Source organism: Chaetodon auriga, chromosome 1, assembly GCF_051107435.1.
Source record: "Chaetodon auriga isolate fChaAug3 chromosome 1, fChaAug3.hap1, whole genome shotgun sequence".
Classification (NCBI taxonomy): domain Eukaryota; kingdom Metazoa; phylum Chordata; class Actinopteri; order Chaetodontiformes; family Chaetodontidae; genus Chaetodon; species Chaetodon auriga.
Genome location: NC_135074.1, coordinates 28011745 through 28038623, shown reverse-complemented (window position 1 = coordinate 28038623; position 26879 = coordinate 28011745). Strand labels below are relative to the sequence as shown.

Genomic DNA, 26879 nt, shown 5'->3' with positions numbered 1-26879 from the left:
CCTGAGCTCCACTAATGCCTTCTTAAAATGTGTGTTAGTTTGGTTTTACTGCCGTTGTGGCATTATGTCTTTTATTGACGTGTGCTGTGAGCTGTCTGACTCATCTTTTCTTGATGTGCATGGGCAGCCAAACTAGTTTGAGTACGTGACCAGATTAATAGTAAGCTATTTAACGCTAGGATGTAAAAAAATGTACAACTACCTTGTAAATATGACACCACCCGAGACAAAGCTCACAACAAACCCCACAGCAGAAGTGAAGGGACATTTCTTGTAAGGTTTCACAACAAAAATAGTATAACAGTTAAAACTGAAAAGACATAACTTACATTAATTAAGAACACTGCTGAAACTATTTACTTTGCCAATCTAATCATGTTTCAGTATCTTGTGATGATTCCAGCGAATACCCAAAGCCTCCTGAGAGACCTCCGACAGAGAGTGACGGCCTCAGAAACACAGAGAACCCAAGAAATACAACAACGCGAAATGCTGCAGAATATATGCAGCATCATGCCTCATCTGTGAAGTGTGGAATGCAAATAACTAACGCTGGCACACAGTTATCTGCCAGGCTGTAGTTTGTATGACAGAAGAAAACCACCGAAACAAGCAGCACCTCGCCTGGTAAAACCCTGAATTTAGCTCACTGGATGATGAAACATGAAAGAGTTTCACCAGTTAGGTCCAAAATTTGCATAATCTTACTGTAGTCACTGCTCATTGTGTTCAGCACAATTGGAGCGTGATTGGGCCCAACCCCATTTGTGCTCTGTGGGAGCATAAATGACAAGCAAACAATGACCATGTCTTCGTCTATTCTTCTTCTGCATCTCCAACATTCTGGTCTGTGTCTTGCGCTTCATTTGCTTCCCCGTGCTTATTTGTTGCATAATGTATTGCTTCACTTTTTCCTGCGACTACCTGACACTACATCTAAATATACTTCTTCTCAGAAGTCCGTTGAAACTGGGTCGTGATGAGGCTAGTTCAATAAATAAAATGAATCATACTGTGGAGTGAAATACGTTAGTCTGAGCAAGGGGAACAGTCACTATGAATGGCGGTGTGGTAAGACAAGAGACTCAATGCTCCACTGGATCTGTGATGACACACACAGTGACTGAAATGAGGATAGACAGAGGGGGATGCTGGGAGATGTAGTTGACTGGCTTGGAGAAGCATGCAGCTCACTCGATAAAAGGGCAGAACCCACCTTCTCCGCTCCCCGGGCCGGCCTCTGTAATTATCTCCATTAGAGAATTTAGCCCAAATACTGCACACAAAACCCAGAATTAGTGCCGCGAAAAGGTGGACAGAGAGAGGGACACCGGCCCAGACACAACCAGTCTGAACATCAACCCATAACACAACAGACATGCACACTCAACATGGTGCCAAAACAAAGAAAATAAAAAAGTAAAAGAGAAAAGGGCAGACAGAAAAGAGAAGAAGACAATATGTACTGATGATGGTGTCAACCCTGAAAGTGTTGATGACTAATGCCATGTGTGTGTCTGGCAACACATTCAACATCTGAGTATCGAGCAGGAGCCGTGTATAGCTCATATCATGTTGTGTATACATCAGCCTGAACCATGTGAATAATGCTGAACAGTCCAGATCAATAATGAAAATGTGAATCTAAAGAAATGGATGTCGAGATCTTTACAATCAGTGCATGATGTAAGGCAAAAAATCTTTTTTTGAGCATAAAAACACAAAAGACAACCATGATATACATTAAAGTACTTCATCAGAACACCTGCGATCTTCAAAGTTTCATCGCTGTGTCTCTTAAAATAGCGAATGACATCAAAAAGGGAAGGAAACACTCGACAGTGGGAGCCACCACACGAGCAAGCAAGGAAAAACACAGATGAGAGTCGGGAGGCAGGAAATCATTTCCATTCACTGAGGACGCTTTCTGTGAACGTCATCCAAAGACATAAATGAAACTACATTAAAACATGATTCAGGTAAATGCAGTTCAAACGGACTGAGCATCCTTGTTGTAGTAGTAAGGATGTGCAGATGCCACACCAATAACAGTTCGTAGTCACAGTGGAGAATGTGTGCATCATAGTGCATCAAGAAGACTCCCACCAGTCACACAGAGCGGGATGGCAAAGGAACAGAGGGGGAGGCAGGGATGTACACCAAAGACATTTAAGGTGTGTCCTCTATCTTAGTCCTACTGTATGCTGAGAAACAGGGTGTAAGATAGGTACAGGTCACTTCAAGGATAAAGAAATGCCTAGTCAGGGTGCTAAAACAAACTATCACACCAGACGTAACATACCCGGGCTGTCAGGGGCATCTGAACAACAAAGACAAAACACATCATAATCAAAGGAACGGAACATTTTCTATGGCAGCTATTCCACATGGAGTGGAGCTATTGAGTTAGATTACCATGCGTCACCTGTTTTTTCTCTCTGTTAAAGTGAAAATCCAGCCTAAACAGAATTCATATCACCCTCTCAGGCTACAAAAGTCTGAAATATTAGCCAGTTTAATAACTCTGGTCCCAAGTGCAATTTTAGTCGCTGTGAGCAAAGCATGAGCGATTCGTCTGTGTTCTGCATAATTTACCTTGTCCTGTGTTCATAAAAGTTAAAGCTTGAATAAACAGCTGAATATGAGCATCAGCCGAGACTGTGGCTGGATTTATTCTGCTATGTTTAGGTTTCCATTCACAGCCATAAAACCATATATCCTGCAGTTGGTTTGGATTGCTTCCTCTTTCTCTGTTTGCTTGGAAAAAAAAAAACTGCCTTCCCACGTTTATCTGCCTCCAAACGATCCAGATGTGTCCCAACGTTTGGTATAAACGACTCCGAACATGTTTAATACGAGCACATTCTACACCATCATCTGACGGTATTAGAAGAGGTTATAAAAATGTCAAATTGCTCAGTAGTTTGAGGAAAAACTGCACATGAGAAAGAGTTGTTCATCTCTGCAAATGAAGATGAAACTGACCCACGCTGTGGAAACAATAAAAGTAAAGTCTATTTTTTAGCGGATTTTCCTTTTACTCACGAGAGAAAAACTTTTGCTGAACATATCCTCAATATTCTCCTTTAAAATAGTGCCATATCTGTTTGGCAGTCCAGTGGGAAGAAAGTCAGGCTATAAAACAGCTCTACAAACCTGCTTGTTCCATTTCCTCCTCAATATCAAAATTGAAATATTCTTTTACCCCCCAAAAATAAGTTGGACACAGAAATGAAAACAAAAAGGCAGAGAAGATGAAACAGTAAATCAATGAGGTAAGAAAAAACTATGCTTTTCTGTTTAGAACTGGTTATGGATTTGTTAGTGACGGGTTAATTGTTAATTATTACAGTTTTTGACGTATATTAAATGTTATAATTAAATGTTATAATGTATAATCTAAATAAGTAAGATAAAAGAGAAGGAAAAAATAATTTAAGAAACAGTAACATGAGTGAAAGCATGAAGTCAGTGATAAAAAAATATTAAATGAGTTCAGAAAAACAAAAATATTGACAATTCACTTTTACTGACTCTATAAACTCTCCCTACACTGTCTGTATTTTTATTTATTTTTTTTAATTTTTTTACTATTTTGCTCATCACCTTCGAAGCCACACTGAACAACTGGGACAGACAATTAACACAAACACCAGCTTCATGAGGAATTTGAGCAGATGTGCAGGTGGTCAGGTCAGCTGCTGTCCTACCTTTCAGACTGGGGAAAGGTGTTGCTTTGTCCCTCGCTGCCTTGTTGGGAAGAGCAAGGTTGGACAGACTGAAACTGGTGCCATGGTTCTTGTAAAGGTTGCCTGTAGTGGGTGTAATAATAACAGAATCACAAACAGATGTGACGATCCAGCAGAACTCAAGGTATTGTAACATTAGTCACCATTCACATGAATTATAAAGAAGCACGTTTGCTCTAATCAAACCAGTGATTAACCCACCTTACTGATACGTAAATGACCATATCTAGAATAAAAGCTGACTCAAACTCAGTCATGATAACAGAGGACTTCATATAAAACAAAACCTACTGATGTAACTCATCTCTTAAACCTGGCAAAGTTGACTTTTTTGGTCTCCGGCTCTTTAGCTGCTAAATGCTAAACTACGTTCGGCTGGACGTGAGCTTCGTCTGCTGTGTGCTGCTGAGCACGTAGCATACGATGCTTTTCTTAAAGACCTTTTTCACTGAAAACAGCTGCTCTGCCTCAGATTGAGTAATTCAGTCCTCGAGGAAACAGAAAATAAGAGTAAATTCTATGACAAAGCTACACTCACTGTACACTTTGGATTTTCATGCATGAGTGGGCATTTTAAAGCTTCAGCACACTGGGCGTTAAGTCTTTAAGAATGGGTGAACTGGGTCTGACAAGTGCTTTTGGTTTTGGTGCTCAATTCATCACCACCCACAAAAATGATTCCACTTTCCATGTTTTACAACCTGGACATAGCTGATAAGACACCAAATGAAACTGAAGTATTCTTACTGGCAAAGGACATGAGTCCTCCGAATCCGTCATTGCTGCTGTTGGAAATGGTGGAGTTTGGTGAGCTGTTGCGGGAGTCGCCCTCCCCATCAGACTCTCCTTGGAGCCTCAGGCTACTGGGACGTAAAGGACGCTGTGCCCTACAAAAATGACCACCAGACATTAACCGTGCGTCACAGACATAGGAACACACGCACACTATGGGAAACTCTGAACCATTCACACCACATCACACCACCAAAGATTCAAGACCACCATGAATGAAGAGCTTAATTCGACATGCTGGGTCATGACAGAGCACATTTCATGGTTTGGTCAGAGAGCCCGTTTGAATGATGATAATGCATTCATTCAAGTGATGAACAAGTTTAACACACTTGTTGCCATTGAGGTTCTGGTTGAATCGAGGGGTGTATGACTCCACTTGCTCCTCTGCATCAGGGTCATCCTCTGAGGGGAAGCCGTACTGAGGCTCAAAGTATGGGTTGTCATACTCTTGCTTTTTGTTGGCTGGGTCCACCAGGCCAGCATCAGCTGCAGGTCTGAGGAATGGCTGACTGATCAGAGCAGGGACAGGGTTCTGTAAAGCGGCACTTGCTGATGCTTCGATTTCAGGCGCTTCCCCCTGCTCCTGAGCACACAGATGAACGGGAATGATTAACTGTGGAAAATGACTCCGTGTGTTTGTACAAATTTTGTTTTCCTTTCTTTCATTTTAACACAGACTGGATCAAGTCTGCATTGTTCTAGGTTGGGCATATTCATTCTTCTGATGAATATGACAAACCTAGAGCTCCTGTTAAATGTTGTATCTAAAAAAAAACACTAAAAAATAAATATCTGTCCATATTAGTCATCAACATATCAGACTTTTAGTTTCTACAAAAGAAGTTTCCAAAGTGAATTTAAGCTTCAAACTCATTGGAACGATCACACACGTGGTTGACTCCCTGGATAATTGTGCTGGGGCTTGAGCTTGCGGTTGTGCTGGAGCTCGAGCGAAGAGGCTGTCCATCAGAGGGTTCGGCAGGTCCGTCCCCACCGGGCGGACCCTCCGAGCCGCGACCTTCCCTGAAGTCCTCAAAGCATTGAAACTCAACCTCACTAGCGTCTCCCAGTGCAGCATGGGTAGGCGGGTCCAAGCCTAAGACATCGAGGTAGACCGTTAGGATGGAAGCGGTATGAACATGGTGAATGCACATTTTCAATGAAACAACAGCTTACTTGGTGTGTCTCCCTGGATGTCACCTTGGATCATCTCACTCACAAGGTCTCCAAGTGAGGAGTAGGATGAGCTGGAGTCATCGTATGCCTCACTGTCACTACCACTGCAACAAATCAAATTCATTACCCAGAGCTGCCAAACTGAAACTACATGCAGCAAGTAGTAAAATAAACCAAGAACTCAGTCAGCAGATTAAACTGGACCGTTGTCCTGAAAAGGATCTTGTGCTTTCTTACCTGTCTGTGGGGTCAGACTCGTTCCCCTCATCCTCCAGGGGACCAGCCATAGCTTCAACCAGCTGGGAGCTTCCATCATACACTCGGTAGACCACCGGCTGTAGCTGGTGAGCATACCACTTGGGCTTGTCTCCGATTAAGGAGGGGTCAAACACATCTGAAACAGAGGTGTGCAGAGGATACTGTTTCTAACACATACTGATCTGGATACAGACCACTTCCATCTGAAATGAGCCTTACTGTTATGTATCCTCTGAAAGGCCAGGTTGGTCGGATTGAGAGCCCACTCTCCATAGAACTCCACCGCCTGGGTGTGAGAAAGTTTATCCGCAAAGGCGGAGCGTCGTGGCCGAGAGGCGAGAAAAGAAGACGACTGAAAAGCCACCACGGGCCGAGGGAAGAGGCGCAAGGTGCGGGTGTGCATCTGGAACCCCTGGAGAACGTTTGGGGAGTTGAAGAACCGTACCATGGCGACCCTGGAAAAGAAAAAAAGTTCATCTAATATTTCTTTTTATCTGTAAAATAAGTATGTACACTATAGTTAGGACAGCACAACAAATCAGTGGCTGAGACATTATTAGACCATAAGTACGAAAATTCTACTATTGTCAATTAGGCTCTCTAAATATTAGTGTTGCATTAGAAAAACACATTTGTCAATCTTAAAATATATATCTTTCACCCTCTTCACATGTTTGCATATGTAAGATAAATATTAAAGGTTGATAAAATCGGCCACTGCCACAACAAACGGGTCATTATCAGTCGAGAAAATCCATGCATTCGGTGCAGAAGTCATTTGTTTCCTCACATACAGCAGACAGAGAGCAACACGACAGCTGGACAACAGAAAGAGGCATTTGCAGCTTGCCTGGTAGCAACATCCACAGAATCAACGTCATTGCCATAAATCAGAGGGTTGAACTCTGTGGAGGACGGCGAAGCTTTATCTCGTCCAGGCGGCAGCAGGGGCATCTCCTGACCCTCCTGGAACTTCTCCAGGTTCAGAATGGGTTGGGTGTTCAAACTCATACTGGCCAGGGCCTAGAACAGGTGACAGTGACACAAATTACAAACACAGCAGTGGATCTAAGGAGAAAAACACAGCGCTGGCATGGACCACTCCCACGATTGGCATCAACATTTAGTTAAATAACATCAATTTCTACACTTAATGGGACATCATATGAACCCTTTGCCCTCTCTGAAGAGGGAAAAAATTAGGGCTAAAGTCACTGCTTGAACAGAGAACAGAGGAAAATCTGGTTTAAGGGATTTTATGATCCAAATTGCTAAAACTGATCAAAATGGTAAACCCTCTCATTACCAAGCCTCTCTGCTGCCCAGTAGTGAGCTGAAGGGAAGTAAGAGATGATAAAACTTCAGGGTCACGACCCATGTTTGCCCCATTTTCACTGTTTTGACAATTTTACTTTACTCTTCTGATATACAGCAGCTGAAGGATCAGCTGTGTGCATGTTGATGCCTGTGGTGGGTGTGTCATTTTGGAGAGGAGGGGCACAAGGGAAGTAAGTCACTATGCATGGTTTGCTTTGAGGGAACTGCTGCAGACTCAAGAGTCAATGTTTAGCTTAGCATAATGGAACATTTAGTTGCTGGGTCTGGATGAATGTTAACGCTGTCAAAGTGATTAGCTTCATCATATCTTGTTTTGGTTACGAAAACACTCACTGATGCCAAGATAGATGCACGCACATTCAGTCATGCTCAAGCCAGAGCTAAGCAGTTTATCAAAAACTGGTCCGCAACATTCTGTGACACTCTTATGCATTTTATCCAAGTCTTGAAGAGTAAGAGATAAGTAGTAGTGACAAGCAAAATAATGTGAGAGAGAAGATATCCGTGCAGGGGCATTACACATTCCACAGGAGGAGAAATGAGTAACCTTATTTTCAGAGGAGAAGATCTGCTTTTGGGTGATCACGGTCAACCTAACCAGACACTAGGAAGGGGATAAGAGAGATGCGAGGAAATCACATGAAGGCCTGGGATGATAACTTCGTGACTGACACTGGAACAGCACATGACGGCCCTTTCCCTTTCTTTTCTTTGTCTCCTTTCAACAGCACTTCCCTATTTGTCTGTTTTTGCTGACAGCCATATAAAACATATTTTGGTGCCACTCAAATGTGACTCAAATAGATCTAAGTTCATGGAAAAATGGCGACGTTATATTTGATGTTAGCGCAATGACAGAGGTGTTTTGTCTTTCATCATTTCCATTCTCAATGCTGCAGTTTACTGGAGAAAGGAGATAAGAAAAGATAAATGTGGGATCGTTTTGACAAGGTGATGGACGGCCAGTAGTGCAAGAGAAATTGCAAGACTGAGTGAGAGTGAAGAGAGAGAAAAGACCAACAGAGAAGGAGCAATATGAGGAAAGAAGAGATGTTTTTTTACGTGAAAGACAGTGAGAAACACATACAAAGCAATAATGTGACCAAAAACCAGACTTCACCTACAGAATCCAGCCACGAAAAGACACATGAAGGCCATCCATGGTGACCAACTGGGACAAACCAGTGGTTACAATGGAGTGGAGATGACAGGTACAAAACAGCAGATCTTATCAGAAACACAGATAAAATACTTGCACAATAAAGCACCTACAGCTAAATAAAGGCTATTCTAATCGTTCAGAAAGAAAGTGTCGGGTGAGCAGAAATAACACAACCGCCGTTTTTGTAAACGAAAATAAATCAGTCACCTCTTCGGACCGATTTATTGCAGTTATCTAGTGTTAAGTGCAAGTATTTTCAGTGACTCTCACAGCAGCAGCATTCTGCTTTGGCATCGCAGTCTTCCGATTATCAGGGAAACCATCTTCAGTGACATTTTCTCCATTCACAGATATCAATATTGTGTGCTTGTTTCCAAATACACAACTGCTAATCTGAGGCTCTGAACACTCCTACACACCAGCCTCTCCGTCACACACCCGCACACAGGGAGACAGCTGCTAATCACACACACACACACACACACACACACGGCTCCCGAACCGGCTCTGATTCAAGGCAAGTTAAACAAAATCAACGATTTTAAGCTAAAATCTGTTTCTGAATCAGTTTCAAAAACACGAGGCTACGATTGAACGGAACATGTGAGGAGAGTTCTATGTTAGTTGTGTTCAATGAGACAATAAAATAAAAAATAAACATATGAAACTGCTTCGGTGTTTGTATTGACTTCATAGCTTATGAAGCTTCGATCGTGCCTTCCTGAAAAATCCTTCGTATTTATCTGCAGAACACCTCCATTGTTTTTATTAAGAATTATGTCTGACTTGAGCAACATGTCTGTGTCATTTAAATGGGTGATTAAAAGGTGAATGTTGTCATTTTAGTATGCTGGTCTGGTTTCATTCACTGTTGCCACTTGTGAGCCTGACTATGGTTTAGAAATGTTTAAAATATTTCTGCCTTTAGTCATGCAAATAAGAGTTTAAGATAACTAGTAAACATAAACTGACAGTAAGTAACTTAATACCCTCAGAGGTTTCAGAATTACTGTGGAAAAACAAGGATGCATGGCAATCCTTCACTAGCCAATGAGCATGCTCAGTGATCATCAGTGGTTTTCATATTTGCTAAGATGAGACTTGTGTGATATGCTATTGGTGTGCTAGCACTACGAAAAAGAGAGAGTGTCCATGAATCAGAACCAGATTCTGATGTTATGTTAGATCACTGGGTTAAGGGAGCAAGTTAGTTACTACCAGTATTACTAAAGGTTTTCTTTGGGTAGCAGGGTCCTAGAATCTGATTTTACCTCCAAGAGCTAGAGCATGCAAGGAAAACAGGAAAAAAACAGAAAAGAAAAACATTTGTTTATGTTAGTGCACTTCAAAACCCATTTCAAATCCTCTCACACTCATCTACAATACATACAACTGTGCTGAAGAAGGAAGCCCCTACTCTTCACACTGCTGGAAGAGAAGTTTTACATTCACATAAGAGTGCATTTAGCTAAAAGCCACGGGAACAAACATCAAAGGTGGGCTCCAGAGCAATATGAGCCAGTAGTCCCACTGGTTTGGGATGAGCCCTGGATGCCACAGCGCAGCAGAATCATGAAATGTTACACTGATAAAAAAAAAATAAAGAGGAATCAGCCAAATCACATGCAGTACCTGCTTCAGATGTTTCTTCAGCTCGCCTGCCTCGGGCTCTGGTAGAGGTGGTAGAATCTCTGCACTGGTGGGTGCTATGACCTGTAGACAACACACAGATGGATTAGTCCTTATCTGTTAAATCTTCTTTATAAACAGACAAAGCGAGATGAGATGGAGGAGTAGATGCATGTCGGTGTTCTGACCTTGCTGCTGTCAAGGTCCACGAGCCACAGATCGTCTGGCATTTTGAAATCAGCTTTGTAGAGGAAGAAGCTGGCTGGGACGCCTATAATGTAAGGAGTGGGGGCAAGAAGGAGCTGTGGGGAGGAGAAAACATCCCAGTCAGTCAAAACACACATCACTTTCAATTAAAAAGTGCACGTTTTGGTAAAAATCGTCCATTTATTTGAAATATTTTTAAACAGATGGTAAGCTTTACCTGTTCAGCTGAGGCCATGCATGTCGGCAGTAAGGGGATGACAGGGAACATGTACTCCAGAGGGTAGATCATAGCCACGAAGGCCATGACGCTCATCGACAAAGCATTGTAGTCTCTGGATTGAAGAATGACCTGAGAAAAGAAACACAACATACAGGTTTTAAATGGCAAGCATGACAAAACATTTATTTTCCTGTGCGTCTGAGGTGTTCACTGCCCTGTTATCTTCATACTGTCATATTTTAATAGACAGACATATAATCACTTAGCTGACTTCCTGCTCTAGTGCTCTGTCACACAATTATTTGTCCGATCTATCCACATTTCCTCTTTTTGTCTGTAATGTAAAAGATATGAAAGTCTAAATTTTGCCTTGGATTCGTAAGCAAAATATTAAAAACTGCATGGTTATGAAAAATTCATTTGGCAGCACAAAGTCCTTGAAAGGGAGTCGCTCTGAAAGCTTTCAGGCAGCACTTAGTTCAGTCGGGCTGAACTGGATGATGTACTACATTCATCTCCAAAAAACCAAAATGGATGAAAACAAGATGGTAACGTTTTATAGGTAAAGACCGTGTTTGTGGGGCTTGACCCAGAGGAGGAGAAGGTAAGCTAATGAACAACTGCACTACCAAATGCCGTTTTTTTTTACTGTCAGAGCTTCTATTGAAGTTTTGAAAGAAGCTGAAAACGTGTGTCATCAAATTTTCCCTCAACAAACAAAAAATATTCTCAAACAAAATCCTCAGTGTCAAAAAAGTGACAGATGGGATTAAATGAATTGTGCAGGAAATACAAAAAGGACAAAAATGTTGATTTAGAATTCAAAATATCGGCTTTTAAGCTGAATCTTTTAGGTAGGAGAACATCTATTTAGGTAGGAGGCACAGATAAATTCTGCATCTGAGAAACAGCAAAACTGTCCAGTATTCATCCTGCAGCATGGCGTTTCAGCACTGTGCCTGAAGCTGTGAAGCTTACGTTTGATTTGGGTCGGCTGCAAATGAGCCTGTGCATCAATGTCACCGTAAACCAAGAGCAACAACAGTACACCACACCAGCACCAGCCAAACAAGGACTTCTATTACATCCCTGCTGATGCTTCCAGCGTTAATGATAGGGGAGCCTTTCCGTCACATGGTGCGCGCTGTCGTCTCTTTACCCAGCATGCTTTGTCCGCGCTGCAGTAAAATGGCTTCAGTGAGCCTACATCTAACAGAAAATGTCTGATGAAGGTCACACAGGGCATTTCTCAGGACGTCTTTGAAAAAGCTCTTTGTCCAGGCGAGGACACACAGCTGCATTCCAGAGGACACCACTGACCAATCACAACAGATTTATATACAGCTTTGCTTGTTTTTTGAAAAAAGCAGTTTGGTCTTCAATAAAATGCAACTGAAGACAATCACGCATCTCCTTCTGGTCTTTGAAAACGCAAAGGAAAACAAACACTCAGATGATGATTGACTGATAGGAGGAACTCACCACTGCACTTGTCCTTACCTTGTGCTCTAGCAGGACACAGCTGAGGACCTGAAGACAGGCGTCCACACCCAGCAGCTCCAAGGGCAGGTGCAGGGGGAAGTCAACCATGGAGAAGCGAGAGTTGTCAGGCAGGGCAAATGTGAGCGGCCGTTTGAGTTCGTGGGGCAGGACCTCCACATCCACACGCCTCTGACCCGCCAGTGGTACCGGTGAACGCAGCAGCCGGTACACCCAGGATTCAATCTCCCGCAGGTCTGCCAGCAGCTGGCTGCCTTTCTCCTCCACCGACAGCGCCCCGGTGAACACCCGCCACATGGTGTCCCTAGGAAGGACGAGAACCAAGTGTATATTCAGAACTCACTGGAATGTTTCAAATACATTCTTTTATTATTTTCCAGATCCCTTTTTCATTAATTTTGCATCAATGTGATGTCTCCAAATTGTTTTGGACCACAAGCACAAAAACACAAGCTATTCAATTTCTAATCATGTAAAATAAAGAGAAGAGTAGCGATAGCTGGGGAGAGACGGGTAAGGCAGGAGAGAGACAGCATGACACGCAGCGAAGGGCCCAGGCTGGAACTGAACCTGAGCTCTGCATTAAAGATAAAGAAATACAAATAAACTGAAAGAACTCACACGAATTGTATAAATAACACAAAATAGAACCTAAATATCAATGTAAACGCCTCTCGTAAGAGGTAACACCTGGAACTGATTGTGTGTCGAGTATTAAGCAGGAAAAAAACACATTGTGTGACAGCACGATTCCAAACTGACATTATATACAGTGACTGTGTTAGCATCGATATAATCAAACATGTTTCACCAACATAAATACGTTAAGATTAGCAAATAACGTATTGATTTCAGTCAACAGTAAGTTTAGGCTTAAAAACAGAACAAAATAAATCATTTGCTCATTTTATTGCTGCAATGATGCCTCAGCAAACAGCCAGTGAAACCACTAATATGATGAGCAAATGAGACAGAAAACAGAGGAGAGGCGCTTAAGCAATCGACGAAATATTGATGTGAAAACCCTCCACTCTGCACGCAGGGTGCCATTAAACCCTTTTGGAGTGTATACTTAGTGTATGCGTGTAGCAAGGAGGGAGATAAATCATTAGTCCTTTGGAGCCCTCCCACCAACTGCAGCTGCTACCCAAAGGCAGCCAGAGACCTCAATCTGTCAGAGCCACCATAGCACAAAGCGCTCACAGCCATTATGCAATGGCTCTCCTCCTTCTCTGTCATTGCCACACATTTCAACCAATCATGTCAGCAAAAAAAGATTCTCATGTCTGTTCAGCCTTTGGCTTGAATGGCCTTTCTCGAGGTTGTCTGAGAAACTACAGCTCTATACTGATGTTTCGTGGCTCCGCTGCAGCATTTTACCAGAGGAAAAAATGTCAAGGTATGAGATTAACTGTGTATTACACATTCCAGCAATCCCTGGTAGAGATGAGGGGAAATGCTGCACTGGTTTACAGCTATAAATAGAAGACTGTGGAGAAAACATGTGCACCTTGGGTGACCAACAGTCACACTGGGCCTAAGCCAGTGTGAAGTGACAGCCTAATTAACACTTTGTCACTCCAAAATTGCAATCTATTGAGTCAACCGTGGCAACAGATTAACCAAAAGAGCTCAGCAAATACTGTCGCGTCATAATACAACGTCCCAGTGAAATACAGTGTACAGCGGTGGAAGTTTTCTGCAGCTTGAATAAAATCAATCACGCCTGGTGGTTGATTAGGAAAAATCAAAACACAACATGATCAACTCTTTGCTTCAAGAGAAATAATCAAAGTACAGTGCACAATGCCACTTCTTCATCACGCTGTATGCAGTGGGCGTACCATGCAGTTCTTGCACACTTTGTCTGTTTTTACTATCTGGTTTAGGGTTACAACGTTTGCCCCTTTATAAAACCGGTACACAACTAAGAAGTAGCTCAAATGTCAAGAAATGACTTCATTTGTTATTCTTAAACACTGTATTTGTACCTCATGTGAACCTCTAACACTTAATATACTTTTAAATGCACTGTGAACTTTGTGTTGATTTCATGGCAACACAAATGGTTGCCACAATTTATCATTAAGGTGGAGTGTGATAGCTTAAAGCGTGCTGTGAAAACATGACACAAGCTGCAGATGGTCTGTAAAACCACATGGAGCCACAGACAAAGGCTCTCGTGTTAATTTCTGCAACACAAACATACAAGGAACAGGTGGACAATGAGAGAAGCAGATGGGGCAGAAAGAAAGCAGTAGGCTGTACAGAAAACATCAGCAGAAACACTGTGAAAACGGCACATTTTTGCTATTTATTGCTAACATTTCTGGCCTTCTAAACTGCAGCAAAAAAGGATTTTAAGCAACTGTATCAACAATAATTTGCATTCAATGCGATGTCAGCATGAAAGCAATGATGCTACTCAACATCTTACCATGAAGACAAGTCATAAAGCATGAGTTGTATTTACCTAATTATCTTGCATTTTTAAGCAGTGCTACCAATTATTTTTACAGAATTTATAGGTGTGCATGTAAAGATTTACTATACGCAAATTGCATTTAACAAGACTTACCACCTAGAGGTTGTGAAGTCAACTATATTACACAATACACACATTTGGAAGGACTGAACGATGCACTGACCAACTCAAGAGCTACAAATTGATAGGATGAAAGTGCATGTCATGTATTCATTAAAATCAAAGGTTTTATCCCCTTGGTAATATGAATGCACTCAGCAAATTTCACAGCAATCTGCCTGTTAATAATGATAATGAGCTCTTGTGATCAAAGATGACATTTGGCCAAAGGGTGAGACAACAAGAAAGGTCACGGAGCGTCAAAAGCAATAACTGCTGATCATCTGACAAGCATGAATGTACTCTGCAATTTCATAGCAATCAACCAGATTTGGGTATTTCTAATACACAAAGTTTGTTCTGATAATGGCCCTCAACACTTTGATAGCACCACCCTCAAAGTGCGAGGGCCTCGACCTCGACAGCACTCTATGTTTGCTTTAACGTGCACCAGGATTGAATGGAAGCATTACATGCAAACAACAAAGAGGAGCTGCATGGACACTTAAAGATGTAATCTTAGGCCTCACCTCTGGGTGGCGCGAGGGAGCCCAGCTCGTTGGGTTAGCCTCTGACTGCAGCAGTCCACCAGCCTCTTGAGAATATATAAGCATTCCCTGAAGGTGGAGAAGAAGGGGTAGTGGCTGAGTATGCACAGCGAGGTCAGCGTGCTGTTGCGGTTCCTGGCTGCCATCCTTGCAGTACGTCGCCTGTGCTGTGGGGACTTTCCGGCATTTAGCTCAGCACCTGGTTGTCCGCCCTCTTCTCCGGGGGCAGGCTGAGGAGCGGACTCAGCAACGTTAGGTGGAGATAATGCCGAGGGTGGGCCTCCACCGCTGCCATCAGAGCCTTCACTGGTGGCGTCCGCCGCCTGTGCTGCTGTCTCTGTATGGCCACTCTTGTCCCCACGAGTGCGGTGATGTCCTCGCTGAAAGGAACGGTAGAAGTTGACGCAGATTCCGTAGCGGGTGATCCCTGAGTCCTTGTCGGTCAGCGTGAAAACAAACGAGGAGTCGTCACGAAGGCTAACCCTGCGCTGGCGTATGCTCAGGCAGCCTTCTGGTTGGCAGAAAAACACCACGTCTGGTGGGAGCGGGAAGTCGTGGTGGTCCTCCAGCGGGTAGCGGCGGAGGAGCTGAGGTGTCTGGGCCACACTGTCACTACTTGGTTGCCTAGAGGGCAGACGGACAAACATTTGTTTTGCTTTGAAAGCAGCGACGCAGGTTGTATTGCTGCATCCATAGAACTGATCTCTGTGCTGTTACAACTCACATCTCACGCGTCTGCTAATGCATTTCCCCTCATGTATAAGCACAGTTTGGAATTCAATTTGAAAGGGTCATTAAATGATCAGAACCATTTCACAAAGGAGTAATCAAAGCCTTTGAACACTTGACAGTACAATGCAGTGACTAACAAAGCCCTGATAGTAGCCCAAAGGTTTCAGAAGCCAATCTGTGACCACGTTTGGCCAAGAATACAAGAATCTTTTAGAAAATCTGGTCAAGGGAATTAAACAAATAACACCCATCCAATCCCACAACTATGAAACTGCCCTTCAGCGAAACACTTAAATCCTAAATGTTCCGGCAGAGATACTCAGCGGCTGACTCTAAAAACAGTGCCGACTGGACAGTTCTCGAATTTCACTGTGTTCATGTGAATCATCCTTTTCCCCTGCAGCTACTGTGCTTGAAACAATGTGCTACTATACTTCATTATGCATGCTACATCATGTGGGAGTGCACTATGCGTGCTTTCAGATGAGCCATTTAATGCTGTGATTATGACTGATTTCATCTCTTTGTGCTGTGGCAAAAGTAGAGCTGGGACATATATTTTTTGTGAGATCAGCCTGGAACCTCTGCAAAAACACCCCCTGAAACAGCAACTTCATAGTTTGCTTCTTTAAGACAGTTTAAATTCTTACCTTGCTCCAACCACCACCAGGTAGTCGAGAAGGCGAGGGCACATTTTCTTTTTCTCCATTTTGGATCGACCACGTCCTGTATGTCACGGCATCCAGGATTTATGTTCCCTCTTGAGTCAGTGGTGCCTTTCCATCACAAGTGGGAAAGTTCAGGAGTGAAGTTGAAACACAGCTCCTTGATTGTCATTGTGATGGTTCAAAAAAAAAAATAAAAAATGAGTTAAACCTGTAACACACGAAAAAGAGGAAAAAACATTTTAGGTCAAAGGTTTCTATTAAGGATGTGCTTCACAACTAATTTAATCTGTCAATTATTACTTTGATTAATCAATTATAAATCAGATGAAATGGGAAAAAAAGTTATTTCATTATTTTTCCTGCATTTCATAAAACAAAACGTATTGCTCATCTTATTGTTCAATGCTCGTTGGCAACTTGGCAAGGCAAGCACAGACAAGTCCACAACAATAAAAAAGACATTAAATAAATGGAATTGGAGATGCAGCCATGCACTGACAATGAAAGGGAAATGTAATTCATATATATTTGACCAGATTTGCTTAAGTTTCTGTTGAGAGGAATTAAAGGATTCAATCTAATTTCTCTCCACAGAGTTACATTATACTCCAACGTCTATTATAAATATAATTTCACCTAATTTCAGTTAACGAGTGTTAGCTAAATCTGCCGTCTCTGACAGATTCATATCCGTTTAGACAGACAAACACACAATAACAGTTTAATTTAGAAAGAACTTCTGTCTGTTTTATCTCTATTTTGTGATGGATCAAGCTTTATCAGGGGTATTAGTTTTATTGAGCGCGGTACAGTTAGTCTCCACCTCTGCTGTTATTCAAATGCTGAACCCAAAGACAAAGCAGACGGTGTCGTGTCCTGTAATTCACCACAGCAGCTACACAAAGCCAGGCATCAGCTGGGTCTTTACTTACTAACAACTGGCATTTCTGGTGCCAACCAGTGAGGGTACCAACGTTTAATCGACCAGCTGGCTAATCACACACATCCCTGGTTTCTATGGACAGACTGAAGTATGAACCAATGGCAAACAACATGGATGCATAATGAAGAAATATGGTTCACTCCAAATACGTAACATCAACCAGTCATGATTTGCCAGAGGTGCAAAATTGGGTTAAATATGGCATCACACTATCATGATTTATAGTCTCTATAAAGAAGCTGTGCAGTCTACTCAGTTTTGAAGTAGTCTCCACTTGTCCTGCACCTGTCTCATTGAGTGCTTCAGTCAGTTTAAACTACTTTTCACGAGGAGCCTTTCAGCCCACATAGCAGTCATTGGTTCACATACAGGTGAGTTAGGAGAGGCATGAAATCGACTTAGCTTTGTCAGATTCATGAGATTCAGGAGTTTTTTCAGCTGAGAGCGGACAGAGAACAACGCTGTGTTGTACTGTCCCAGAGATTAAAAACACGCAACAGACAACTTATCAAGGACGCAGTTTTATGACGGATTTGCAAAGATGCTAAATGTAGCAGCAATATATTCTGAGTTTATTGAGGCTACTGCCAGTGAAGAAACTGGAAACCTTTTCCTCTTCTGAAACTCAGACTTCATTGTTTGTGAAAAATCTGAATCTGGTGGGAGAAAGAGCCCTTGAACATGACAGGGATGGTTCATTTTGTAAGATGTTTTCTTGCTGTCGAACAGCATCGTCGCTCTGCTGAAAAATGTCACTGCAATGTCACATCTACATTTCACTTTGCAGGAAATGAAAAGACGACAATTATGCCATGTTGACATTACAAATTCCCATTTTACAGCACCATCATCTCTACCAGACAGAGTGCATGGTAGACAATAAGACAAAGCTGGAGGAGCACAAAAGATGTCAGACATGACGAGCTTACATCAGCAGCTCCAGTGCAAAACAATGTTGCCCTCACTTTATCCAGTATGACAAAAAGGTAATAAAAGCAAAAGTATGTGTTTTTGCATTGATTTTTCTGTTATGCCGATTATGTCTGCTGGTCGTGTTTGTTGGAGGATAAAGACTTTTCAGTAGAGGCTTGCTGTTATTGTAAGCAGCTTAGGGGCCTTGGTGGAATAAGCACTCTTCATAGCTTGTACTATGGCCCTGACAGCCCGCTGACCGACAGGTAGCTGCAGCACGCTCAACCAGCACCTCTGCAGATGACTGTTCCCACCATGGAGCCACTTACAGCTCCACTCTAGCACCTTCTCAAGATAGTGATTATGAACTTGGCACAGCAGGATGAAAATTTCTTAAATGGCTACATAAACTGCTTGTATACAACTGAACAGCTCCCACTGACAACATTACAACGTCAGAAACAATATTTCTGCTGCTTCGTTGACAGAATATCAAAAGTGAGCAGGCCATGCTTACGTCAACCAAAGCTACACCAGCAATACCGGTGCTTAATCGTGTCAAAGGATCAGTGGTCTGGATGTATTCTTGTAAAGATGAGACTGCGGAGGCCGCTGCATTTAAAAAACAAGCACACCAGGAGAGGGTAGGGATGATGCTGGGGTCAACTCAGAAGACTTCTGCCGTAAACTATTTGCAGAAAACTATTTCTTTTCACATTCCCACAGATATTTCCTGTCACAACACTAGCTGCAACAATAGTAACCGTTACGGATATGCATGAGGAACTTGCCACTCCCCTACAAAAGGGCATCAGAGGTCAGGATCAAACTCAGTCTGTTTCATTTACATCTGTGTCTGTTAGTTAACGGCTGTTAATTCCACTGTGTCTTACATCTACCGCCATATAAACAGCATCAAAAGAGCATAATGGGCATTTTCATCTCAAAGAACAGCTTGTGGCAGCAGTGAAGACTACAGTCGGAGGAGAACTTGGTATCTCTGTCTCTTCCACACCAGATTTCTCCCAGCATGATTGTTAAGCGTTGTTACAAAATGGCGGCTCTCTAAAGAAGCTCTTGCTGTTTCATTCTGACGAACGAGCACCAAAATCTTACTGATAACTCCTGATGCTTTAGACTGCGGCGTGCATGCTGTACATATTACACTTCATACATTAAGAGAAGAAGAGAGAGATTATTGTATAATATGTATAATAACCTTTCAATCACAGTGAAGCAAGGACAATGAAAAAACAAGGTGTCAAAACATATCTGAGGGGACGCCTTTAGCTAATGCATTATGTGTGGTGGAAAATAAAATCCACAGTGACAGGATCTACTTTGGACAGAGGCATAGCGAACAGCCTTTACTCAAACACCAGCAAATGGCACATGCAGTCACTCCACCCTGAAACACAAACACTTACCCAGAGCAGTTTTTCAGTGTCTCTTAAAGGCTGTTATCCCTGCACTGATAAGCTAATGGGTCTATAATTGAGCCAGTGGTTCATATGTACTACATACCATTTATGCCTTCCAGCTGAAGAAGTCAGGAGCAAGCTGGAAGGGAAGACTACAAAATGTGTCAGGGGTCAAGAAAGAGCTATCACAAAGCCTCCCCGTGAAAAGAAAGATTTCTAAATTCATACCTTGAAAACAGAAAGCCTGTCTCTCCAAGAAAGTGCTCATTAACACTCACTGGCTTGTTTATATGTTCAAACTGATATCAGCAGGAATTAAGAGGCTGCATGTTCTACAAATATACTGCTGCAAAAAGAACACTGAAACCATAATAACCTGTGTTGTTATGAGCACGTGAAACGCATGATTAGATATAAATGTATGTCAGTTATAAATAAATGCTGACATTTCACAGGTGAATTTCCGGCTTCACAGACGTGAGCTTGTCAGGCAAAGACAGGCCATGCACACACGACGGACACATAGGCTGCGTGGAAGTCATGAGTGGGACACTGCAGTCACACATCCTGACACAGGCTGTCATAAACCCCAGCAGACACAGCAGAGCCAGCGTGTGACGCAGCCACATCCAGTGGACATGAGGGGTGACTAAGGCTTCAGGTGCATTATGGGTCTAATTATGGCTAATAACTCCAATTGTGAGTAGAGGAGCCATTTACAGAGGAACACCTTGATGGAGCATGTTGGTGAAATGCTCAAATTTTATTATCATACAGGCTGTAATAGAGAATGCAACATTGTCACTGACATCTTACTATCATCACATCGGCACTTTGTTTCTGTGTTTTTCCTTAATCATGTCTGAGAAGAAATTATGCTGGTCCAAACTTGACAGGGTTGACATCAGGAATGAGTAAACTGGCTAATGCTGTCCAGTGCAAAGCTGTGTGCAGTGCCATAAGAAGACACGGCTCAAAAAGCAGCACACAGTGGGCTGAAGCATGTCTGGTTGAGTCAGCCTAATGTCAGCACTCAGTACATTTGGTAAAATTCAAATGCTTGCTTTTGCATGTCGAAGAACAAGAAGACCAAAGATAACAGTCACCTGACATGAGCACATCTGCTCTGACAGCCAGGTAAGAATACACACCCTCATGTTGAAAGACTCAGCTGAACCTTCCTCACAACAATGGCAGATCACACAGAGGAAATAATTCAAACAAGACAAGATATTCCTGCAGTGAGGGCTAGGCCTATGCAGAATACAGATCTAACCCTATTTATCTAAGGAAACCATCAGGACAATGAATCAACGTGCAGGTCTGGGAACATGAATGCTTCCTGGTGCAAAGCCAAAACGGCTTTTTTATGAGGCAGCAGAGCTGAAAGCAGAGCTGGACTCACCGAGCACAAAGATACAGGACCACAGCATTATTTTTAGATGACAATGGAAGACTACACCACTTCAGTAATTGTATTTAATGAGTGAGCTAGGTATTGAACCTTGTCTCTCTAAAAAAAAAAAAAAAAAAAAAAAAAAAAAAAAAGCCAGATAAAAGAATCACATCGCTGCGTAATCTTCAAAGGCAGGATAATGATGCAGGTTAACACAACAGATGAATCTGGTCAGAGTGGTCTGCAGGCAACACTCACTGGTTATATAAGCACAGAGAGGAGATAGATATGATTCACAGGCCTCCAACATGGACAGCATTTCTTGCCAGTCACAATGAACAGCAGAAACTAGTGATGGACACACACGACAGAGGGGTGCGGTGGTGATCAAGAGAGTATCGATTGTTGCATTCTCGCTTTTAGATTGCAATCTTTTCCTTACAGAACCAACGGTGCAATGTTCCACGGCTGAACAGATGTAAGAACTATTTTGGTCCCCTGTCAATAAAACTGGTTAGCACAAAATGAACGCCTGGAACTCTCCAGGCTCACACTGACAAAGTACAAGGCTCTCCACCGCATTCATTTCTTAAAAAATCCTAAATGAGAGCAGGTTTCTAAACCGTGTCCAGCCTGTGACTCCTCACAAACTTCACAAAACCGAAGCGCTCAGATTATTCTGCTGCCTGCTTGTCAGTAGGAAAATGCTGTTAATTTGCATTCATGCGTATACGGTCACTTTTCACTTGTGTTGTAACAGCGGGAGTCAGGTGCGGTGGTATGGTGACAGGTAGCGTCTGGGTCATGTGTCATCACGCAAGCTGTCACATCAAATTGAGTATGGTTGGTATTTACTAAACTAAATATTTTAATGTCATAGACAAAAACTAAACTGATGTACGTCGTTTTTTTTAAAGATCAAACAACTTATCAATTAATACAGAAAATAATTGACAGATTAACCAACAACAAAAACAACGTTAGTTGCAGCTTTATTCCTGTGTCCTTTGCCACTGTTTTACTGGACTGTTTGTGCTCAGCCTTTGACATCCACATCAAATTTTTCCTCAGGATCAATGAAGCTGACATTACCGTCAATCGTGTGTGTGAAGCTAGTCCTTAACATCTGCAGCTGCTCACAGTCAGTCTGAGTATGCAGTCAGTAAGAGCTTTCATGTATTTCTGAACTGATTTTTACCTGACAGTACCACCTTAACATACATATATAAATACATACATACATATCAGGACGTATACTTCAATATTTAGCTCCAGGATGATATTCATTCATTCATTCACTCCGTCCTCCTCTGCTCTTCACCTTGCTGACATCGTTGATCATCCTCCTAAATGTCACTGACGTTCGATCCAGTTACGATTAAATTAACGTTAACTGCTTGGTCAGAAGCTGGTTTGACATTGAGTAATATTACACAACTGCAAAATGATGCTATAGGCGTGATGGGTTTCAGTAACAAACGATTACAGCTGAATGGCTTTAAGGTAACGAACAGAGTAACGGACAAATCCTGTAAATGAGCTAACGTTAGTTACGGGGTGTTGTTGGATTTTACTACCTGTCAAGCTAGTACGATACGATACGCTGAGAGGAGGGGGACCATTCACAGTAGCATCACAAGAAATGTGATAATGCGATGCCAACGCTTCCCGAGAGAGCTGGCCGCACATCTTGGGGCTGTGTTATCATTTTTTAGATTTATGACAAGCTGTCAGGCCTTGACATGTTCACCCCAACGATGCATCTTCTTACCCCCACTCTGCTAGCTTCCTACGTCATGAGTGGATTAGCTAGCTAGCTAGCTGCCGAGCTGCTAACAGCAGTTTGACCGAGTTGTCTCATAAATAGCCGCCTGTAAAATGTAGCCACGGGCGGGGAAATCAGAAAACAGCCCAGAACACACGCCACGAATGTGCTGGATGGGTTTAAAAAGAAATGACGATGCGAAAGAACATCCTCACCTCCTTACATTAGCCGATTAGCTGCTAACGTTTGCTGCGAAGCCAGCTGCTGATGACGGCCTGGGTGGTGGGTGCCCTCCTCGGTCACAGAGGGAGGGAGGCAGCGGTGTTTGTCAGAATTCAGCCTTCTTTCTTTTAAATTACGGTGGATCATCGGAAACACTAGACGAGGACGGCGGATGTAGAGGCTTGCTCCTCCGTCTAGCTGGCTCGCAGCGTGACGAATAATGCGAGATGTGTATTCGCCTCTCTGCTCGATGGACGCGCGGCTCGGTCAGTTACAACCTGCCTTCACAACATCCTCTTCATCACCATCCGTTGGCAGGGAGTTCCGCATACACAGAGCCCGACCTAACGGAAGCGACAACCAAGCCTGACGAAACCCACCTACCTCCCCGCAGGACTGACGTTAGTGTCTCTGTGGTGGCAGGAGTTCATTCAATGATCAGTCTCAACTGTTTGCAGTATTTTACGGTGTTTTACTGCCTAAAAGCCCTTCAGGTGACTGTAAGTATGTACATTAACACCCCACCACCCCCAAACGGTGCAATTATGACTATTATAATTACTGAAAGGAAAACAAATGATGACCAAATGAACCATCAGTACTACTTTTATTATTAACATTAGTGTTAGCTGTAAGTTATAGTAATTTATGCCAATTAAAATGACTTAAAAGTGGCTTGGCTGAATGAAATAGTGACATTAACAAGAAAATTAAGGGTAGTATTAGTTTTGAGGTACTTAGGTACACATATTTTGTAATCAATCCACAAAAATTTGTCACAATCCTAAATATTTTTTCCCAAAATATAAGATAAAGCCCTCAATTTTTCATTCCATTAATATTGTTCCATGTTTTTCTGCAAAGCCACCAAAGCAAAATAGTAGCCAGGAGAACATATTGAGATGAATGAGTGCATATTTACAATTAGGAGGAACCTTAAAGGGAAATCTTATAAACTGCCTCGAGTGATGTCACTTGAGTCAGCACTTGGTGGCTGAAGTGTGAAAATGACAAAAATCTGGGGGTGTGGAATTAGAAAGAAGTGAAATCATCAGACTTCATCTCTACTTGGGGCTAGCAGCTCGAGGCTACATTAGCCACTACTGGCATTAACATACCCGAATCTCTTGCCAGACCTGTCAGTAGTCGAGTTGCATTGTGGGTAATGTAGGCGCTAGGATTTGACAAGGACAGAGAATGTGTGAAATAAAAAAAGAAGATATCTCTCATTCTGCTGCATCAATTGTTAAACCTTTTTTTGGAAAAAAAAATGTTTATCTTCCGTCTAGTAATGTTATAGGAGTGCAACGCTACGTCGCTGGAGTATTCTGATAACAGCTCACATTTTCAATTCATTCTGGAGCCCCCTGGTGGCTAAGAGGCTCTAGGCAGCCATATGTGGTTTTAGATAGAGCTCGTTTTTGTTAGATCATTTGTAAAAATTTCCATCATATAACTGTACTGTATGTTTTAGCATATAATACAAATTTGAGTTCCCTTTCACCTGCACTCACAAAATTAAGTGACCCTTTTGGTACATATATTGTAAAATGTATCAGCCATAGGCCTATAATTTGAGAGTGATCCTGATGTTTTTGTGTTTTATCCATCATTATTACAACCCCCTAATACCAATTCAATGTTATGTGGTAGTGTAGAATGCCATGTGTTTCTGACAACATCCTCTTCAAAGGGAAACTTAAAATCATTGTCTATGAAAATCAAACATTTTAGGCATGCGGTGCAGCTTATTAAAGAAAACATATGTACTGGCAGTAGCAATATTGAGAGTTTGATAGCCTAAGTAACCAGAGTGACCTGAGCCACCTGAGCCAGTAATAGAAATGTTTCACTGTCCAGCACATAAACTGAGGCTGAGAGGTAAATCTGAGTACACGTTGACAATCATGAAGGTCTTTTCTGCACTTAAGTCCGTCGTAAAAAATCTGACCAGCAAACAAGTGATTTTGATTCCAAACATATCAGCACTACAGCATAGCTTTAATTTATACTGTACATACAAAACAGAAGGTCTTCAGGAGTTACAAGTATTAAAATAGGTTTGCATTTCTATATATCAATAATGTTTACAGTGTCACCCTTTGAAGACAGGAATTAAATGAGATCAGAGATGACAATTACAGTATATACAGTACAATAAAACTCAACAGCTACAGCATCAAAATAACATGTACAGTAAGAAACCAAGAATTAAGAGTCAACAATTGATGCTTTCTGCTCATTTGATCACAAAATAATGATGGGATTCCATCGGGACATGGTGGAAAATGTACCCCAATGTCACTGAGGCCAGTTTTAAACTTGATGGTTACAGTCTGGCTAGAAGTACCCTGAAAGCGGCAAACCAAAACCCAGAAGTAAACCTCACATCTCATCGCAAAGGGACCCACGAGAAGGTTTTGTATATCCAACTGAAACAATGTGCTGGCACGGTTCCAAAATGCTGCACACTCCTGCATTAATCTGCTTCTTCTAATATTGATCCAAAACCATTAAATATGGTACTAAAGGGTTAGAAGGACGTAAGAAAATCAATAACAAAAACATGTTCCCATTTTGGAGCATCAATAAGAAGTAAATCAGATTGTGAGAGGGAAGGTTAAAGGCTTGATGCAATGTGTGGTCAGAAAATGTCAGGACACCACTGACTTCTGCCTTCATGTTCCTCCTGAATGAAAAGTGTGCGTCAGGAAGCGATTCTCTTATACTTTAAACATAATTCAGTCCTCTTAAAGTTTCACATTGAATTCAGACAACTTTCAAATTAGCGATGTAGCACAGTACATCTGAAGGTGGGAATTAAACTTCATGTTGTCTTGCATAACTGAGAGGATTACCTAACTGGAGCCTTTCATCAGGTGTTTTTTCAAGCAACAGGGCAGAGGAGGAAACACACTCTGGTTGCTATTGTTTCTGTGATGATTCTGCAGGTTCAAGAACATACCGTACCACTGCTCATACATTAAAGAACGAGGAGGGAAAACATCCACTCTTTGTATTCATTCAACCAATAGGTGAAGCCTGCTGCGCGTCATCCCTTTACAATGTTTTATCTTTATGGTGCAAGAGGTCAGGTCTTTAAAATCAGACTGAGCCAGCGTTCGTCCAGCTAGGTCAAAGACGTGCCGGGCAGAAGCAGTGAATTATGGTCTACTGCTCCAGTTCGCCGTTAGATCATTGAATCAACAAAATGAAACACAAAAGTCTATTGTACATATCATAGTGGAACTGAATGGAAAATACAACCATGGGAGTTTACTCTAATTTATGTTTTTACCATTTTTAAAGGTTGAATTAGTGAGCAGTGCAGTATTGCCTTCATGTGTTTCAACTGGGTTTCAAAGACACATGTTCCTGTCCTGTTCTATGGAGTCAAACTTTTTAACATGTCACAGTAGGAAAACACAATCAATGATGGCTGAATTCATTTTGGCTACTTCAGTTTCAGAGTCCTGGTATTGTGCATGGCGGCTAACTGTCTACATGACTTACTGGGATACTTGAATGGAGCAATTTTTTCTAATGGTATTAGTAACACATGTGCTTTTCCCACTGTGACGAGTGAAAATATGTGCTGTGAAAAAGGCCTGTTCTTAAAAAACAGTTTGACCATCTGGGAGATCCATAGCTGGT

The 26879-nt window shown here is 42.1% G+C and overlaps 1 protein-coding gene across 25 annotated transcripts in view; it reads right to left on the bottom strand.

The window, feature by feature from the left end:
* Window positions 1–23727, bottom strand: part of madd (MAP-kinase activating death domain) — a 48517-nt gene extending 24790 nt beyond the window's left edge. For 7 of the 25 annotated variants that reach the window (XM_076733298.1, XM_076733353.1, XM_076733380.1 and 4 more), the window contains exons 1-15: window positions 23219–23727; window positions 16549–16774; window positions 15149–15790; window positions 12035–12338; window positions 10532–10663; window positions 10296–10409; window positions 10111–10191; window positions 6829–7001; window positions 6198–6433; window positions 5958–6114; window positions 5721–5824; window positions 5435–5640; window positions 4874–5127; window positions 4497–4636; window positions 3711–3812 (exon numbers count right to left, since the gene is read on the bottom strand). In XM_076733298.1, the coding sequence (XP_076589413.1) occupies window positions 3711–3812; window positions 4497–4636; window positions 4874–5127; window positions 5435–5640; window positions 5721–5824; window positions 5958–6114; window positions 6198–6433; window positions 6829–7001; window positions 10111–10191; window positions 10296–10409; window positions 10532–10663; window positions 12035–12338; window positions 15149–15790; window positions 16549–16607 (2704 nt within the window). In that variant the 5' untranslated portion in view covers window positions 16608–16774; window positions 23219–23727. Of the gene's footprint in view, window positions 1–1216; window positions 1277–2302; window positions 2321–3156; window positions 3199–3710; window positions 3813–4496; window positions 4637–4873; window positions 5128–5434; window positions 5641–5720; window positions 5825–5957; window positions 6115–6197; window positions 6434–6828; window positions 7002–10101; window positions 10192–10295; window positions 10410–10531; window positions 10664–12034; window positions 12339–15148; window positions 15791–16548; window positions 16775–23218 lie in introns of all 25 variants that reach the window. The other 18 variants (XM_076733201.1, XM_076733306.1, XM_076733216.1 and 15 more) reach the window with 8 other exon arrangements.
* Window positions 23728–26879: the final 3152 nt, after the last annotated feature.